Source organism: Motacilla alba, chromosome 1A (genome assembly GCF_015832195.1).
Source record: "Motacilla alba alba isolate MOTALB_02 chromosome 1A, Motacilla_alba_V1.0_pri, whole genome shotgun sequence".
NCBI lineage: Eukaryota > Metazoa > Chordata > Aves > Passeriformes > Motacillidae > Motacilla > Motacilla alba.
Window position 1 is genome coordinate 8,568,656 of NC_052031.1, and position 12,820 is coordinate 8,581,475.

General features: G+C 40.7%; 1 protein-coding gene across 3 annotated transcripts in view; it reads left to right on the top strand.

Moving 5' to 3' along the window:
* The window catches only part of SEMA3D (semaphorin 3D), a 144,497-nt gene that overhangs the window by 116,938 nt on the left and 14,739 nt on the right, over nucleotides 1-12,820 (top strand). For all 3 annotated transcript variants that reach the window (XM_038153514.1, XM_038153515.1, XM_038153513.1), the window contains 5 exons: nucleotides 3,829-4,051; nucleotides 7,216-7,304; nucleotides 9,092-9,133; nucleotides 10,357-10,514; nucleotides 12,527-12,591. In XM_038153514.1, coding sequence (XP_038009442.1) covers nucleotides 3,829-4,051; nucleotides 7,216-7,304; nucleotides 9,092-9,133; nucleotides 10,357-10,514; nucleotides 12,527-12,591 — 577 coding nt within the window. The remainder of the gene's footprint in view (nucleotides 1-3,828; nucleotides 4,052-7,215; nucleotides 7,305-9,091; nucleotides 9,134-10,356; nucleotides 10,515-12,526; nucleotides 12,592-12,820) is intronic.

Genomic DNA, 12,820 nt, shown 5'->3' on the forward strand with positions numbered 1-12,820 from the left:
TATCAGAAAGAGAAAGATAGCCTTCTGTGAGAATAGAAGCTGTTCTTCTGTGCAGTTCACATGCAGCTAAGATTAAAATCTGGATCAGGTGAGATGAATCCCACCCTATAGCAAAAGCTGAAGGTGCTGAGAGAGCACAGTGATAGTGTTATGAGAACTTCTGTGAAGCCAGGTTCTCTTGTAGTCCGCATGAAGCAACTCTGCCAACCTAGTCCTGTGACATTTTATATAAAAGCCAGTATCTTATTGTCCCCAGTGGGAGATGTCACATATCTGAGACAGCATGTGGTGCTGATGATGTGAATAAATGAGCTATGAACTGGGCAGAGAAAGCAGTACCACTGTCATGAGACCTGCAACAGGATGTGAACTCATATTTTTAGACATGAAAGGTTGTTTCACTCACCCACTTGACCATCCTACATCCTGCTGATTGCTAGGAAAGGAAGCACAAGCCTACAGGAATTGTTCTGCAATGATGGGTGGACACAGCTTTTAAAAAACTGCCTGAGAACTTTGCCAAAGGGTGGTCAAATGATTTTCTCATTCCCCTATTCCGTCCATCATGCCACAGTGAGTGATGCCTCTGGAAATAACTCCCTTGGCCAAGCATAACAGTCACACCTGCCCAGCTGTTCTTGGTGGTCATGCTGTCTTAGGATAGGGTCCAAAGCCCACGGAAATAATTGGAAAAGACCCTGTTGACTGAAGCAGATCTCTGGATCAAACCCTTAGTCCTTATTTTTACTAAATTAACTATGCAAGCTGGCAGAAGATTTCCCTGTATTGTGCATGGTAGGGCTTGGGCCTTTGGGATTACTGTAGCAGCTCTGTAATTCCATATTGTCAGAAATTTTATCCCGGTGGTTTTTAGTAAGTGATGTCACTGCTCTCATCTTCCTCCGATGATGGATATTTGGCAAAAATCTAGGAGATCTTTAAGACTGAAGGGACTACTCCCGTTTTTTTTCACATAGAAATGGGCTTCTGGAATTGAGTTGCTAATAGGTGAGCAGTCAGCACATTTCCAGTAGATGCAGGTGGTCACTCTGAGTAATGAGTGAGACCATGAACCACAGAAAAGGGACATATGGGGAAAATCAACCTGTAGTCCACCGTGAGGGGGAAGAGAGTTACTGCATGGTTGGGAAGTTGAAGAGGTGAATTTGTTTCTCATCCTTTATAGAATAAACTAATGCAAAACTCTGACTCAAAAAAAATTAATCACCTGTTTCTGTTTATCCCAAAAAAATATTTTTTCATCACCTGTAAAGGTAAACATAATTTTTAAATCTCAAAGTCTAGGTCTTTGTCCCAAAGTCATATTTCTTTGTGAAATTATTTTACTGATACTGTTCTCTTCAAAAGCCAAGCTGAATACAGCCCACTGCAAGGATGTAACTTTGAAAAGACTTCATAAAACCACAGCAGAAAACAGAATGTGGGAGATGATACCCAGCAAGCCAAGTCAATTTCTTACAGGACTGCTGGCACAAACCCCCTAGGGATAGCTCCCTGCAATATGTGTTTCCAGTGGAACTGTTTTTTTCAACAGGACTTTCCTTTTCTTCTTTTTTACTTATATTCAACTGTATCTTCAAGGAATGTCTTTTGGGTGGTTATCACAATGCAACCATTGCATTGGTGACAATGCAACCCTTTTTTTTCCTTTTTCTTGTCTGTTCTTTCACAGCCATAAATGGAATTGTACAATGAACAAAAATGACTGTGTGATGGAATTTATCTTAATTCAAATTGGCACAGGTTAACTGTCCATGGAGAAATTGTCAAAAGCTATTAGGTGATCCAGGGGCTTAAGATGTTTTTCAATAAACTGTTTCAGATCCATTATGAAGATGGGGATGCAGAGGCTTAACTCCCACAGTCTGAAACATCACTAAGCAAGTGAACACTTGCACAAAGTCTGTTAGCTCTCTAGACAGCCATAACATTCAGTTCAAGCAAGGAATGGAAATAGGCTACAGACGCTTAAATCACCAGGGCTGCAGCTCTGTTAAGTAAAACCAGAGGTCACGTTCAGGTGCAGACCCCTAGTCAGTCTTTTGTTTAATGTTAAGATGGGCTTTGCTGTAGTTAGGCATTCTCAAAGTGTCACCATCCCCGTAGCAGTGCTGTGGCAGTGTTTGGGGTCTAAGGTAGACCAGGAATTGACCCCAACAGAAATTTCAGATTTGGTCATAGATGTGGATGTATAACATCAGCTGGTCTGTGCTTTGCTGGCCTGTTTTGTTTCTGAATATACAGGTGGTCTCAGATACTTTTGTGAAGCTTTTTCCTCAGTCAGAAATTTGTGTTTAGTTGCTACTCTGCCTTACTTGTGGAAGAATTGCTAACCACAAGTCCTTAACTGGCACCATAGATTCAACACATGTCAAACTGGGTAGCTGGGAATGATTCTCTCTCAAAAATTGCCATGAAGGAGAACTGTAGAGCAACTTCACTACAAATCTTAACTTTTGATAGACTACAGCGGTATTACTGGATCATGTTTCTTTCTTCACAGGCTGTGTTAGAGCTCCACCTGGCAGTAAATACAGGGATTACTTCTTTAAAAACTACTAAAAAAGAAGCAATGAATAGCTCATATGTGAAAGGTTGTCACCAGTTGGAATGTGTCCGGTTCATCTTATCCAGAATTTTAATTCCCCAATAACATATCTAGATAGCTCCAGATTCAAAACTGAAGTTTTCTCAGGCTTGGATTCGAGACTGATTGTAAAAGAAGGGACAGAAAAGAAATGTAAACAGTTGTGGAAAGAAAGCAGAGATGGGTGATGAGACATCATGGGTGACCAAAATGAACCACCTTATACATATGTCTTTGGACTTACCCCAAAAGGCACAGAAAGGAAAAATCTGATGGAGGTTGAAAAGGTAGGTTTGTGGATAGACTTTGGGCAAAATGTTGTGGAACCCAACTTTGTGTAAGCTAAAGAAACAGGTGGAGTGACCAGTTTGTTAGTAGGGGTCTAATAGAGGTGGGAGTGAACCTCAGCATGGAGAAGTGTCTGAAGGAGCAGAAGAGGATGAGACTGTGCTGTTAAAAGCTAGAGAAAAGGAATGCTGCAGCAGCTGAGCCATGGGCCTGGTCATGAGTGTCAGTTCAGTGAATGAGTAAGGAAGTAAATTTTGAGAAATACTGAACCTCAGAGATTGTCTGGCATCTGGAGCATACTCCTTTTTTTAGAAAAAAAATAAATGGGAACTGTAGGAAGTACAGTTCCCTGAAAAGGAACTGATTTCAGACCATATACAGGGAAAAGCTATAGCCTCTGCTATCAGGCCAGAGGCAGAAACTCAGACAGCAACTCAGACAGCTTTGGAAAGAGGAACAGAAACACTAAAAACAGAAAAACCTTGAGATGCTGCCCTTAAAGCACGCGCGCTCCTCCCGCAGCAGCCACGGGAGGGCAGCCCAGGCTTGCTGTTGGCAGCCCCTGCTCTGGTACCGGCTGCAAATTTAACTGTGCTGCTAGCACAGTTAAAGTGAATCCTACAGAGCATGACAGGTCTCCTTTCCTCTCCTTTTCTGTGTAAAATACCAAACGTGGTGTTATGGCTGTGTGGCAGGGAACAAGGAGGTAAAATTCTCTGCTCCCACACCAAGCCTGTCATGAAAATTTCTCTGGTTCTAAGGCAATTCTTTCAAAAAATGAGGTATTGGTGACCAAGTACTGCTTTGGGGTGAGAAGAACCACTGAAAAATATGATTATTACCATCTTTACAAATGTTATTGAAGAAAACTTGATTTCTACTTATACTTCTTCCTTAAAATTCCTCTCATCTCCTTGTTTTCTGTCATTCAGTGTCCCAGCAAAACCTACGATCCGCTCATAAAGTCTACCAGGGACTTTCCTGACGAGGTCATCAGCTTCATCAGGCGGCACCCTCTGATGTACAAGTCGGTGTACCCAGTGACGGGAGCGCCGGTGTTCACGCGCATCAACGTGGACTATCGCCTCACTCAGATCGTGGTGGACCACGTCATGGCAGAGGATGGGCAGTATGATGTCATTTTCCTAGGAACAGGTATGGTACAGAGCTTCCAGTGTCATTCTGCACAAACCCCGTCCTTTTAGAGCACCTTTAGTCCAGTAGGTCTGAAGGAACCTGAATAAAACTCCAGATTAACATCTTTTTCCTTTGCAAACGGCTTCAGGAAGCATGTAGGTGCTCCTGGTTCTGATCCAGGTCTCCATGCAAGTGCTTAAATTAAATTAATTTGTCAGTTCAGGGTATTACTACTGTTGGGATTTAAATGCCTCCTGCTGCCTAGGTGATAAACCATTTAGGGGTCAGAATACCTGAACTTTCTTACCCTCCAAGTACTACCTGTCTTTATATTATATGGTAGTCTCACATCCTGCTGAAACCACATCAATAAAACTATTAAAAAAAAAAAAAAGAAATTACCTTGATAGCTTCAAGGAGTATTTCCTATTACTGGTAGTGACATGGTGCTTCAGCATTTTATCTCATGTGATGCTGAAGAGTTAAAGATTTCAAATTGAGCCTAAGGCAACAGTTCCACTCAACTAATTTTAAAGATAAAAATTAACAACATAATAGCTCCAAATGTGACAACCAGGATTGAACAGAGAGAGGTTAAGCTATTCTGTCAGGAAAAAAAACTGCTTTGCTGTTTTTCTATGGATAATTATTTATCTATTTACATTTTTATAATAGATAAATGCCTTAAGGAAAAGGCCTAGTTTTCCCATAGTAATTAAATTTAGAATCACTGGATGAATCACCCTACAGCAAGGTGTGCTAAGGAATGTGAATATACCTATTCATAACATTTCTGAAGTAATAATCTACCACATTACTCCACTGGGATTTTTTGTTCTTATTTCATTATTCAACATTGTCTCACTCTCATTCTGTACAAGTCTTAGCAAGCACTTTCCACTGGTAGATCTGAGTGCTTTAGTAAGGAGGTCCTTGCCATTATCCCCAACTCAGAGAAGGTGAAACTGAGGCACATAGAGGTGGCAAGGTTTATCCAAGTGCAGTGGATGAGCTACTGCCATGAGCTGCAGGGAAATTAAGCTTTCAGTTTGATTCCCACCCCAGTGCTATTGGATTGCCCAGCATTTTATCTGGCTTATGAGCAAATTTTGTCATATAGCACAATTTGATATGTGTGGGTATTCTGAAGTAATTTGAGGAAAGGATTGAAGCATCATCTCTTGTAACGTGGGTTGTCTCAGCCTTGAAGAGTTTTCTACCTGTGTTACCTCACACCGGAGTCTAGAGATAGCTTCTCTCTTGGAACTTTTATCTCTTTAAGCAAAACTTGTTTCACATCCCTTGTCTTCTAAAAATAGAGAATGTCACAGACTCTCTGTGATCCCAAGTTAGTACAGTGGTGTCAGAGAAAAAAACACAGTTTCATTAAAAAAGACCATTCAAGTGCTGTTTTCTCCCCTGCTGGCTAAAAAGGCTGGGGATGAGCTTTAGGCATGATGATGATGAAAAATCCTTGTTGCTTTCTGAAAGCACTATTGATATAGTCAAAAAAGTAAAAGCAACTGCTTCCCAAACTGTGTGATGCCTAGGATTTGGGAGTGCTCACTGCAACTTTCTGTCCTTGTGATAAGAGTGAGACTAAATAATTTGAAATTTAGTTGTCTGAGAAGATGAGTTCACTTGTAAAAATGTACAAAATATTCTTTTAGTGGCTGTTGAAGCTGCTTTCACCTGTTTGTTGTCCTCCATTTTAAAGTTTTTTGTAGAAATAAAATTATATTGAGAGACCAGCAATCCAATACTCTGAGGTTAACTGTTCCTACCTGGCGCTAAGACAAACACTTCAAGTGTAAGTCGTCAGGTTTTGAGGTGTCAAGGCCAGCAAGTTCCATGCAGTCACTAGATGGCGCTCCACAATATGCAGACATTTATTTTTCTGCAATGCTTTCCTTAAAAGTGAGTTTCCTTTTCTGTACGTGCATGGTTTTGTTCTGTTTTATCCTCCAAACTCATTGTAAGGAAAGAAATTACCTCAAAGATAAAATTTCAATTACATAGAGAGACTGAATAAGGATATAATAAATAACTCGGGAGATGCCCAGTAGCAGAAGATCAGTAGCTTATTATATGTTTGAATGTACACAGCCAACTTGTACATGTGCAGACTTTGGCAATTATGTCAAACAAACTCTGAAAAAACCCTCTAATTCATAAGGCAAACTGTAAAAATTAAGTTTTGATTGGTAATATGAACTTCAGTAGTTTGGGAAAAGAAGAATGAAGAGCTCATTCTTTCCCTTATAATGTATTATTTTTCATTATTGCATTGCTATGCTTAGAGCTTAGGACTAAACTGCACTGCATCATTCCCACATCCCAGCACCCAACCCACCTCCCCTGAGCAATTTCTGAGCTATTTTTAAGGCCATTCATGCTTCACTAATGTGTAATGGTCTGACATGAAATGAGCAGCTAGTTTTTCACCAAGCAAGAATCCAGGTTAAAATTGATGAATAGATTTTAACTTCAAAAAATTCTCTAGATGACTCTAAAGAAGTAATGAATAAATTAAGATTTTGATGCTGAATGAAGCTGGGTTTAAAAAAAAATTCTTAAATGAAAAAATAAATTTTAAAAGTGCATTGCTTAATTCATTGCATTAAAATGAAGCTTACTTCTGATTAAGGACCTATGCTGGAAACAGATGAATTCTATAAAAAAGAGGAAATAATTTTCTGCCAAAAATAAATTTTAAAAGTGCATTGCTTAATTCATTGCATTAAAATGAAGCTTACTTCTGATTAAGGACCTATGCTGGAAACAGATGAATTCTATAAAAAAGAGGAAATAATTTTCTGCCAATTTAGTCCCCTGAGCCAGTTCTCTTTGGGGTCAGATGGGCCCCAGTTCTGGCTCAGGGAAATGTGCAGAAACTTGTAGCTGGCAGCATGGACATGCTTGCCTGTGTGTGTTTGTGTAGCAGGAGAGCTGGACCATCCCTGCCAGGAGCAGCCTGTGACTCTGTTGGCTCAGCCATACAGTGAAACCATAAATGCACTGTATGGAGAGAGCTCTGCAGGCAGCAGTGGATGCAGTGGGGAGAGATGTGGTTGGAAAGCAACATCCCTCATGGATTAGCTTTATCTACAGGGCAAGAAGTGGAGTGGCCCTTACCTATTGAAACGTACCTGTGGGTTTTACATGAGGCACATTTGTTTCAGATGTAGGCACAGTCCTGAAGGTTGTGAGTATCACAAAGGAGAAGTGGACCAAGGAGGAGGTGGTCCTGGAAGAGCTGCAGATATTCAAGGTAAGCATTAATAACCACAACATCAATTAAATATTATTCAGGGGACTTTGTGGCCCAAACTGGCTTTGTCTGTCTGGTTGTTTGTTTACTGGAACTCGTGCAAGTGTCCAAAGGGACACTATGTAAATTTTTAAATGCCTTGGTATTCTTTGGACAAGTCAATTGGAAAATGTCCAAGACCAAACAGACCGTGATTTTTCAAACCTGTAGGAAGTGTCATTTAGCCTGCTTTGTTCTAGTTTAAAATCATATTATGAGCCCACATTTTTTATTATTTATACATGTTAAAATAGTAGTATTGTATTTTTAATGTAAAATTTTCTATGGCCCAATTGGCATTGACAGTATTCTAGGTACAATCATAATTTTTAAAAGACAAGCACACAAAATTCCATGGGTGCAGAGAAATCCTTTAAAATAGCAACATTGGGAATTGAAGACATAAGAAAAATAAAAAAGAAGTTAGTTTTTATTATCAGTGTGCCTTTATGTATTGATGAAGGCTGACTCAGTATTTTTGACCGTTTTGACTTGGTTATTCTGTAACTGGAGCCCTGCTAACACCAATGACTTCTTCATAAATACAGCTTGTGAAAAACCCAAGATTCTTTTTGTTGCACAGGCACAATTTCTGATTAACTTTAGTGCTGGTAAAGGAACTGACATCAACATACTTTTACATCAGAAAAATGGAAACCTTTGTCTTCCCTGCTGATTTTCTTTTCCATTTATTAGTTTCTTCTTAGTTCTTTGCATTCTCACTTTGCTTTCTTCTCATGCTGCTCAGCTCTTCCTCAGTTTTCACTTTGCTTTTCCATCAAAGTTCGTCTGCAGCCACAGCATTTTGATTAATTTCTCACACATCCTCTCTGCTATGTGATGTAGAGCCCAAATTGTTGTCCATACTGAATAAATAAATTTGGGACTTTTCCAAGTGTAAGCACAGGATCATTAACAATTATTTCAAAGAGTTCTTTTCTTCATATGCCTTTTGATATGTCATGTGTATGATGAAACTTTGATTTAAAGGATCTCTATGTCTTCTTCCCACTGTCTTGGACACCCATTATAAATATCACTCAGAAAATACCAAGATTACTCAGTGGCCTGCCAAATAATGAGCAGTTCCAGTATGTGCACCAATTTGCTGCATTCTTAAAACATAACGTCAAGGGAAAATGTGCCATATCATATTTAAAACAAAAAGAGGTCATTTTTTTCTACTCAGTAGACATTCCTTCACATTTTTATTGGTAACATTTATAACTGCTACCTCCATGTTTTTGAATCCAACAAATTGAAAGGGGTAATGGCTAAAAAAAATGTGCTTTATTTCCTCAAACTGCATTAATATTAAACAATAGGCTTAGATTAATCTTCTCTTGGGTGATAGCTAATACCCTGAGCTTTGTGCTGTTCTTACATCAGTTACAGGCAAAAATGTCACTGTCTCTCATAGCCATGAAATATATCCTGGTGCAGAGATCCCTTAAATGGCAACTAAGCCTTTCGAATAGTGCTTAATATGAGCTGAAGTTGATGTAAAGGCTCATTGCCCAGGATGGGGTAGATAGCAAACTCCGAGAAGCCAAATCCCTCCTTTCAGCTTGGGGAAATCTATGGGAGTTGTTTTTGGCTGCATGATTTTCTTGATTTTGTGTTGTTTGGGCTTTTTTTTCATATATTTTTAAACCATGCAAATGAACCTGTAATTTTATTTGCTTATTGTGTTTTAAGTAAGAGCAGGGAATTTGTGAACTAATACACTTTGCTGTTTTATTTTTCAGCACCCTTCATTTATCTCGACCATGGAGATTTCTCAGAAACAGGTAATCACAATCTTATTTAACTACTGGAGGATGTGGGGTACACTGAACACCTATTTTCAGGTGACGCCTGTTGCTTAGTGGCCAAGCTTTCCATGGATGGCTCTTAAAATGTAACTGGGAGGAAGGAGATGTGTTTGAAATTGTTTCCCTGCCTAATTTCTATTTGCTTACAAACAGTAATTTGTGTACCCAGGCTGGTAATTACTCAGGGAAACAAACCTTTAGTCATATGGTAGTGGGATTTGTAAGTGAAGCCAATGCACATTCTTTTTCCGGCCTCCAGAAATACGTGTCTCTTTACAATCTAGTAATAAATTATTATTACTATTTTTGTTTTTATTTTTATTAGTAGTCAGGAGAGATCAGGGCCTCACTGTGCTAAAATTCATATGCACACAACCAGTCCCCTTATTCTAAAATTGCAGCCTGAATCTGGGTGGTCCAACCCTGGCAACGCAGGGGCCGGTCCCAGTGCGGTATCTCCTGATGGGAAAGGGTTTTATGGCAGCTCCAAGCTCTGTGATGGCTCCTTGCATGTTCAGGAGGCAGCTTGACACCAGAGCCACCCCTCCCTGACCCACAGAAGTGGCCAGAGCAGCTCTGGCACAACACGGCTCACTCACACGGGAGGAGGTATTTTGGCTTTCAGGCACGCACAGCACAGCTGGGTCCCATCTCCCATGAAAAAGGTGGCAGGCCAGATGGAAGTGCTGCATGAGCCAGCTCCAGCTTGGACCACCCTTGGCTCCACAGGCGATCCACTTGCACGCTGGGGAGAGGGCAGTAACATTATCCCCGTCCTACCTCAGGATCAGAAGCAGAACATGAAGTTTATTCACTCAAGGTCACCCCTAGTTCCCAGATTGTTAACATCATGACTATCTAGCCCTCGTTTTTAAGTGTGTTATTAAGCCATTCTTTCTGTGGTTTGGTTCTGATCTTTTACTACAGCACATATCTAAAGGTGTGAGGGTGTTGAGTGCTGGTGTCTTTCCAGGACTGCAGTCCCCTTTCCTCTCTGCTGTGTAGCTGGGATGGATGGGCACTGGCCAATTCACACTGAGCCCTGAGAAACATTTTACACTAAAGGAGGAATTTTTCCCTTGTTTTTACAAAATCTGGGATAAGGTTAAAAGTGTGCAACTGTGGCACTGAAGAAGGGAACTTTTTACACTGGCTACTTGGAGAACACTTCTAATTAATTTGCTTTGCCTGATTTGCAGCAACAATTGTACATTGGTTCCAGGGATGGATTGGTTCAGCTCTCTCTGCACAGATGTCACACGTATGGGAAGGCTTGTGCAGACTGCTGCCTTGCCAGAGACCCATACTGTGCCTGGGATGGAAACTCTTGTTCCAGATATGCCCCAACTTCTAAAAGGTAAGAAAAAACCACAATGTGCTGTAAAAGATCTTGCTACTTGCAAGAATTTTAGATGTTCCAATTGTTGCCTTTTTACTTAGCATATCATTTGCCTTAAAATGTGATCGTACTCTGGCCGTGTTTCACATTTCTGCTCAAAGAGCTGTGAAGACAACATAGCTTTGTTTAAGTGTGTGTGACAGTAACTTGGCTGCAGCAGCTAACATCATAAATCCATCACTTTCCTTTTTTATGCTGAGTGCTTTTAGTCACAAGATGCTCAGATGGAGGTCCAGGTTGTGGCTAACTCTGCCTGAGAGGCAAGAGCCTCTCTTAAGCTTCTGACTTTTTCAGAGTAGTTAGAAATCAGGGTTTAACATAGCATCCCAGAGTGGTCAATATAAAATATATTTAATTCCCTGACATAACCTAACAATTGTATTTGTGGTCTAGCCATGAGAGGGAGACAGAGATTTAAGTACCATGATTTGACCACATTGGCAGCAGTCTTTCCACAGTGGAAGAAGCTTCATCTGAATTTTCTGTACCCACCAGCTAGGACAATACCTTGGATCTGGATGGAGGGAGAGCACACTGCAAGGTCTAGCAGTGCAATGCTTAAGCTGCTGGATGTGTCTCCTGAAGTTTTGGGTTTATTAAGCTGGAACCAGAGTTCTTCACAGCCTCTTTATTCTGCTTTGGACAAAGTCCTCCTGACAGTAATTCTTGCAGTGGGGTTGCAGTTAGAGCTCAAGCTCTGGAATGACACTTTCTACCTTAGGGGTCACAGGGCTGGGTCCTGAGCCATTGAAGTTAATGACTCATAAGTTATCATGTCATGGTGTCAAGAAACTTTATGTGTTCTCCCTCATAGCCAAAGCAAACTAAATTCAGAGAAGCATAAAAGAAAGGAGAAAAGCAAGTGTTCAGGCTCACTGCAAAGTTAGTGACACATGAGGCTTGCTGAAGTCTGGGGTGGGCTGGGACACGGAGATCGATGGTCCATGCTTTTTAACAGATGTGCAGCTTGGAGGGAAGGCCAAAAGTCTGTGTCTCCAAAACAAAGGATGGGTGACTAGTCCTGGGAATCCTGCAGTAGATCAGTTACTTGAATGTTTTCCTTATGTGCTGAAGGCTGTGCTTCCAGCATGTCTACAGCTTTTGCTAAGTGAACAGATCAGCCTTAGCAACCTGCTCTCCCTCTGAGGCTGTGCTCTGCACACGGGAGGTCCCACTGCTGCTGCTTGTGAGGAAAGAACCAGTTCTTTCCTGGGTCTCCAATTCTACTGAAAATTTGAAAAAGTTTCCATTTTTTCCATAGCTCTTGTGAAATAAATGCAATCATACACAGAGGAAGAGTTTACTCTTTTATTAGTGCTATTACACTGAAATGACAGTAAATCACGGCAAGTTCATTAACACACCCAGAGATGGGTGGGCAAGTTAGTAGATCATCTCAGACCATTGCCTTAGATTTTTTCTGTCCATTAAGATGAAAGATAACAAGATTTATCAATTGTTTTTTAACAAACTAAAATACATACTCTTCTCTCTTCATTTCAATATTTGGTTTATTAGTCAGTATTACATTGGGCTACTACTGAGCCTAATTTTGAATATCACCTGTTGAACTTCAGATCCTTTTCATTATCTACAATATGAAATGTTTTTAGGTATTTGCAACACAGTACACCCCACCATTAGACCTGTACTCCTAAAGCAAATTTAGACACTCTTTCTGTCACTGCTTTGCACACTCTTTATTTTAGGGAGATATTTTTCTCTTGCTTTTTCTTTTTTCCCTCCCAGTGGTTTTCCCAAATCATAGGCTCTTCTCTTGATGTCAGTTACACAAATCTCTCTGGGCCACATGCTGCTTTGAGGGTGAGACTGGTTTTAGTTAAGACTGTAATTGTCAGCAGTAGGATGGGAGCAATGCAAGTCCACATCTGCTGAGCTCCTCTGTATTTTGTTGTTGCATTCCAGCAATTATGTCTGAAGTGTTACAAGTTTGCATGCTCTTCCCATAGGCGAGCCAGAAGGCAGGATGTCAAGTATGGAGACCCAGTTGCACAGTGCTGGGATGTGGAAGACAGTGAGTATTTTCCACCTTTCTTGCTTTTTTGTCACTCAGGCAGCAGATTTTGCTGTGTGGGTCTCTGTCTTCAAAAACTTGCTAAGCTCAACAGAACAGTTGTCTTAGCCACATTTCACATCCATTCCCTCTCCCACAGTAAATTTTCAGAGCTGGAGCTGGTAAAGGACAGCCAGCATGGGATGTCTCCCTTGCATCCATTATGGGCAGCCCTTCACACCAGGCAGGG